The sequence below is a fragment of the Telmatherina bonti genome (assembly GCF_933228915.1).
Source record: "Telmatherina bonti genome assembly, chromosome: 12".
Classification (NCBI taxonomy): domain Eukaryota; kingdom Metazoa; phylum Chordata; class Actinopteri; order Atheriniformes; family Telmatherinidae; genus Telmatherina; species Telmatherina bonti.
The window spans coordinates 26,968,707-26,975,025 of NC_136610.1; the positions used below are offsets into that span (position 1 = coordinate 26,968,707).

Here is a 6,319-nt window from a genome sequence, read left to right on the forward strand (position 1 = left end):
TAAATGACTCGGCAAATGCAAAGAAATTAGTTAAACGGAGTCGTGACTCAGTCTGTACGCTAACGTTGCGCAGGCGCAGACTATGCCTAGCTGTCACCTGCTGCTGGGTACCAGGAACGACCTCGAGCTGTGGCCCAATTACCGTGCAAAAGACATCATCCTACCTGTCCAGGAGTAGGACAGAAATTAGCTGGTCGACACGGCAAATAAAAACACACATGGGAGCTCCTGGTTTGCGTGACAAATATTGTGAGTTTCCTCTGCTTCCTGACTTTTCAGTAGATGTCAATCATCAGTCGGCGCCTGCCCGTATTGACTCTGGTCAAGCTAACTTAGCATGCTAACTTAGGCTCACCAGGCTTTGCTGCAGCTTGCTGTTGTATCTGATGCTGTGTCAGACCCTCTTCCACTTGTCTGAAAGAAGATAAATGCCGAAGTTCTTCAAAATATTCGAGGAAGTACCTTCTAGCAGTGGTGAGTTAGCAAAGGTTACTAAGCAGCGGAGCACGACGATGTGTGGCATTTGGATGAGCATGCTCTTGTTTTATTTTGTTTTTTTTTTACCGTCAGTTATTAGTTCCGATAGTTAAGTATTTGTTTATTGTTCTACCAACAAAGGTATGTCTTTTATTCACTTATCAGTCTAGGACTGAGAAAAACAGACATGACGCGACAATTTCTTGGCTTCCTTTGAAGCAGCTCATGGAGGGCGTATTGTCCAAAGATTACGTTGTTGCACAATTTCTTTTGCACAAGCCTGTCTCTATAGTTGCACAGACAATGTGAAAAGTCGTCCTTATTGCATGTAAATTATATAGAATAAAAGTATATTTTAGGCTGTATGTATAATCAAGCCCTTACTGAACAAACGTAACAACTGCAACAACCTTAACTGTGAACAAACTGAATTGGGACTACCCAGTTGGATTTAATTGGATATAATTTGTGAGTCTAAGTCTAAACACAATTCATTACTGGACACTTAGTATAGTCATGTCATGATCTTACAATGATTTAAGAACAAAGAAAGTTTGAACTCCTAATTGTATGTATAATGTATATGTAGTTCACTGACAGCCTGGTTTGTTTGTTTGACCTGAAGCTGTGTTTGGACATTTGGAAATTTCTGGTGGGACTTTTTTTTGTTTGCACACTGGGTTAGCCTTGCCACCACCATGTATTTCTTGGTCTATATATAGAAAACTTCTAGACAATTTGCTATGTCTGCTAGTGGTGTATAAAGTGGTGTATATACCAAGTATATAAAGTGGTGTATATACCAAGTGGTGTAACACTTGGTTTTAATTATTGCCATGTTTTGCTTGTATTGGTTTTAATTTGTGGGTTTTATTATACTTAATAGGGTACACTGTTAACTTATTCATGCCAATAAATTAATTTGATTGTTAAATAATCTTGTCAGTTACAAGGTGCTTGGTACTTAAGGTAAAGTGACGTGCTGTAGCAGTTATACTGGCACTTTTCCATTACTTAGGTCACGCTTATCAGGCTGTTGTGTAATAATCCTTATCAGCTACCCACTGAGGCAGTCCGTTCGTTCAAGTTTAAGGCAGGTGGTTGCAATGGTTCAGTCTGCTTCATTGTTTTATATTAAGCAGATTGAGCTATTCAGGACAGTGTACTGCATGTTATTTAGACTGCATATATTGCAGAAGATAAAACGTTTATTTGAGAATTGATGAAGCCATACATCTAATTTTTTTTCTGTCTAATTTGTGTTTCACAGTGGTGTACAGTCCTGATGTGATGCTTGATTATCAGCTCAAGGTGCACTGAGCCTTCCATGGCTGTCAGCACCATGGACTCTGAGTCAGCCCGGACACCTCAACCCCAGGCCACCTTGAAAAAGGGAGGTCCCTCTCTGTTGCCTACTGGGGCTCTCAGCACCATGTTAGGCCATCAAGGGAAGCATTATGTCTGTGGTTCCCTTGCAGCTTTTACCAATATTGTGGTTACCTTCCCCATCCAGAAGGTGCTATTCCGCCAGCAGCTCCATGGTGTGTTGGCTTCTGAAGCAGTCCGACAACTCCAGCGGGATGGGCTGAGGAATCTTTACCGGGGCCTGCTGCCACCGTTGCTCCAAAAGAGTACTACAGTGGCCATAATGTTTGGCCTTTACGAGGACTTCTCTCGAGTGTTACTTGACCAGGCAGGTAGTAGCGGTGTACCAGAGATTGTCACAAGAAGCTTTGCTGCAGCATTGGCAGGAACCACTGAAGCCATCCTTACACCATTTGAAAGGGTACAGACTCTTCTACAAGACCATCGGCACCACAGCCGCTTCAACAATACAGCCCACACGTTTCGGACACTTCTGACTGAGTATGGTTTCAGAGAGTGTTACCGTGGCCTTGTGCCCATACTCCTCCGTAATGGCCCCAGCAATGTGCTCTTCTTTGGGCTCCGGGGTCCAATCAAAGAGCTACTGCCAGAGGCAACTAACAGAGCTGGTCATTTGGTTAATGATTTTGTATGTGGAGGGGTGTTGGGGGCAGCTCTTGGCATCATGTTTTACCCATTAAATGTGATAAAATCACGTGCTCAGTCTCAGGTTGGTGGAGCCTTCAAGCCATGTAGTGAGGTGCTGTTAACAGTGTGGAGAGAGAGGGGAGGCAGCTTGCCCAAACTTTTCAGAGGGGCCCACCTGAACTACCACCGTTCACTTATCTCCTGGGGCATCATAAATGCCACCTACGAGCTGCTGCTGAAGCTCTTATGAGAGGAAGAATTGACAGGATGAGATGGAGATCTGGAGAGGAAGACAAAGTATGTAAAGGGAAAACTCGTACTGAGGGCAGTTTGAAAGTGGAAATAGCTAAGTGGAGTGGATGCAAATACTGTCTGGTACTTTTAGTGAGACAGATTCCATGACTGAGAGATAGCAGAAAAGTTGCACTTCTGACGGGGGCCAACAGTCAATGTAAGATAACCACCTGCCATTGTTACTTTTCAGTGTTGTCAATGTATCAAAACCAAGACACATTTTAGCCTTCACAAAACTTGTGCCAGGGTCCAAATTGAATGACCTTGCTTACTTGATGTACAGAAAAAACTGGGGGAGTAAACAGAATTCCCACTAGTGTGTTCTTTATTTCCTCTTTATTTTTCTTTTTACAGTCTCAAGAAACAATTTTCTGATTGTTTTATAGAAGTTTTTTCTTTATATGTACTGTGTAGTGTGGTGTTTTGAAGACAGTATCCATATGTTTGTTAGACCAAGAGCACTTGTTCTGTCAAGCTGAGATTCATCTCTTGAAATACTTCTGTGCTTTTGACCATTTAAATGTTCTATTTCTTAAGGGGAGAGTGATAAACTGTTGGCCTCTTTGTTCTCCTCATGTCCACTCTCCACTCATTCAGAGCTCATGCTGAAGAGATAAGAAAGGTAATGACACAAAAGTAGTTGAAATCATTATCTATTGTTCTTTTGGGAAATGCCAAAAGATATTCAATGAAAAATGTCGGAATATTTTTTTAGAGTTTCTATTGTCATATGATTCATCTATGTGAAATGTCCTGCTAAGTATAGTTTGTTTTGATTTATTTTCTGAAGTGCCACAGGCAGGGTGTGTTATAAATTTAGACAAGTGCTCAATCACATATTTGTAAAACAGCTCACACCCAAATTTGTCTGTTTTTTTTTTTTTTGTTTGTTTTTTTAAAGAGAATAAAAATCTATTTGGTTTAGACTTCTGATATAACAAATAAGAAATGGATTTATTTTAACAGGAAGGTTTGCTTCATTGGTTCATTTTGGGCTGGTGCTTTTTTTATTGACTTTAAACAAAATGCTTCTGAATGTTTCTTCCCTTTTTTTATGCCCTTTGCGTCTGTATTTATTTTATTCGTTTCTCTGCTACTCACACTGATCTTTTCCTTCTCTCACGCCTGCTCTCCTTTCTGTCTGTAACATCTGTTGACATAATGGGCTCAAATTTCAAGCTTGAGTAGATGCAGTCACCACTCTGCAGCTCTGGCTGTGCACAGAAGCTCAAACGGGAAAGGCACGCTGCTTGGACACTTGAGAGGCTGAAAAGTAACAGTGCTAAGAGAAAGCAGGGACAGAGGGTAATGTTCAGTGGCACAAAAAGCTCAAGCTGCCATGTAAATGGACCACTTGGCCTATTTCCTTAGATCTTTTCACTGCAACTGTACAGTGTACTGACATTGACAGGATTTTTTTTCTTTTACAGGATTTCCTCTTCAGCAGTGAGACTTTGTATTCCATGTTCTTAAGTGGAATACCCTTGTTGATGATGAGTAACATTTTTCATGGTTTTCTTGAAGCACAAGTCACTGCATCGCTTTAAAAATGTAATAAACAGCTAAAATAAAATCTTTTAAACCAGTCTAATAATACCACAAATAAAGTTTGTTATATGGAAGTTTATGAGGATTAAGTAGTTTGTCATATTTTCTTCAAGAGAAGTGATGATAATCGGTGAAGAGGAACTTTGGAAGTTAGTCATCTTTTTGGATCATAGAGTAATCGGTAATTTGTTTTACATTCATGTCTGTAAAGGACATAAGACATTGCACTGAACCATAATGACAGATAAAGGCAATACTTTGGTGTAATGAGTGTGATGCTTATTTATTATTGTACCTGACAGCAGGGCCACACTGTGGTGCCTTGTTGAGTACTACTCTCTAGATTACTGCATCAAGAAGTCAGACAGCAGATAAAGATCAGATTATGGACAATCTGACACAGGGATTTGGGATTGAAAAGGGTTGAGCCGCTGTGTTTACAAAGCCTCTCAGTTGTCAGTTACTCTTCACTCAAACAAAGGTCTCACGGTCCCTTAACTTAAAATCTTTAATTTTTACATTTAAATTATTTATTCTAAAAGATTACAACTATATGACTAGATATGTTAACTGATCTTAGCTGGCTCTATAAGTTAAGAGAATATACCAAATGAGAAAACGGGAAAAGAGAGCAAGGCTCAGATTTACAGGTAAACACTTCCTTCGTGGAAGTGTAGCAATCCAACACTGAGGAAGAAATCCCACAGTAATCCTGATTACAACCGCCACAGGTGCAGAGTTTGCACAAACAAGACTGCTGCTTAAACACATTTAACTTTTAAATTCTTTCTCTTTGCTATGTGGAAAATCTTCACCTCAGAAATCCAAACAGTAATGTATAATTTGAAGTGCTGTATGAAAGACTAAAGATTAAATGACGTCGATCATGTAAATCTAATGTGAGAATATGAAGGTGTACATATTTCACCGCTGCACACAAGGACCAATAAAGTCAGTGTGTCATTTATTCCCAAACAATACATTTCTCATCACATTGGCTTTGTTGTACATAGATACGGAAAAGTGACTGCTTAGGTAGAAACATGTAAATGTCTTTTAGGCCGAAATCACAAATCCCTGTTCATATGATATTCCTATACAGTGAGAAGTGGGTGACACAGGCCCTCCTTTCTGTTTGAGGTTGCCTACTGAACAACAGGAGACACCACTTGAGACATCGCAGAATATAATGATGTTAGTGTAATGATGGACAAAGTTACTGTGCATTCACTCCTTGGCATTTGGAAGCTGTAAAGTCTCAAACAATGCACTTTCTTTTTTTAAATAGTCACTTTAAGAAAATTTCCCTTTTAACCACTTATTATTAAATACCCTACCTCTTCCCACAGGCTGTCTCTTAGTACCTATGCAGTCCTTGGTTTGGCTAATCCCCAGATATTTGGGCAAGGCAACTGCTGACTAATGCGTCTTAATTACCTTTCTGCTGTCAAGGTTGGCTCGGGCAAAGCCTTAAAATCAGGTGGCTCATGTATATTGTGAAATGGCAGCTGACTAGTGAACACTGTACATCAGTAAACTGATCGAGCAATGTATTCATTTTACTGGCAATTCACATACATCAGTATAGACAAGAGTCTTTATATTGACAAATGACATTGCCATGCAACTTCGCAAAACGTTGCAATCCATAAAGCAGAGTTTTCCGAAACAAGACAAGAGCCAACATTCCAAACAAAGAAAGCACCCATTGTATTCGGACAAACACAATCCAGCCGTTGTTTTTAATGTTAGCACAATAAAGAAAATCAAAATACAGTCTGGGGATTGAGGAGTTTATGTTTGCATAGCCATAAACTAAGGTTAGGACACAGATATCTATCTACAGTTCTGACCCCAACAAGAAGCAGTCAGTCCACCTGTCAGTATGGTATCAATACAGTGGTGTCCAATAAGGAAACCGTAGCAGGGAACAGTTGTGGCTCAGTGATTTCTTAAGACTTTGGATCTTTGCTACATCTGGACAGAG

The 6,319-nt window shown here is 40.0% G+C and overlaps 1 protein-coding gene across 3 annotated transcripts; it reads left to right on the forward strand.

The window, feature by feature from the left end:
* Positions 1-110: 110 nt before the first annotated feature.
* Positions 111-4,370, forward strand: LOC306763697 (mitochondrial nicotinamide adenine dinucleotide transporter SLC25A51-like). Of its 3 annotated transcripts, XR_013771532.1 has the most exons (3): positions 111-249; positions 1,748-3,406; positions 3,964-4,370. XR_013771532.1 is itself a non-coding variant. In XM_079250569.1 (2 exons), exon 2 carries the CDS (start codon positions 1,805-1,807, stop codon positions 2,738-2,740), a length of 936 nt encoding a protein of 311 aa, XP_079106695.1. In that variant the 5' UTR covers positions 111-249; positions 1,748-1,804; the 3' UTR covers positions 2,741-4,370. The 3 variants fall into 3 exon arrangements, 2 of the variants coding, with proteins under 2 accessions (XP_079106695.1, XP_079106696.1); XM_079250569.1 differs by having other exon boundaries at positions 1,748-4,370; XM_079250570.1 differs by having other exon boundaries at positions 119-474; positions 1,748-4,370.
* Positions 4,371-6,319: the final 1,949 nt, after the last annotated feature.

What these genes read in the sequence shown, in the direction of transcription:
- LOC306763697 (XM_079250569.1), top strand. Translation starts at nt 1,805, where the DNA reads ATGGCTGTCAGCACCATGGACTCTGAGTCAGCCCGGACACCTCAACCC.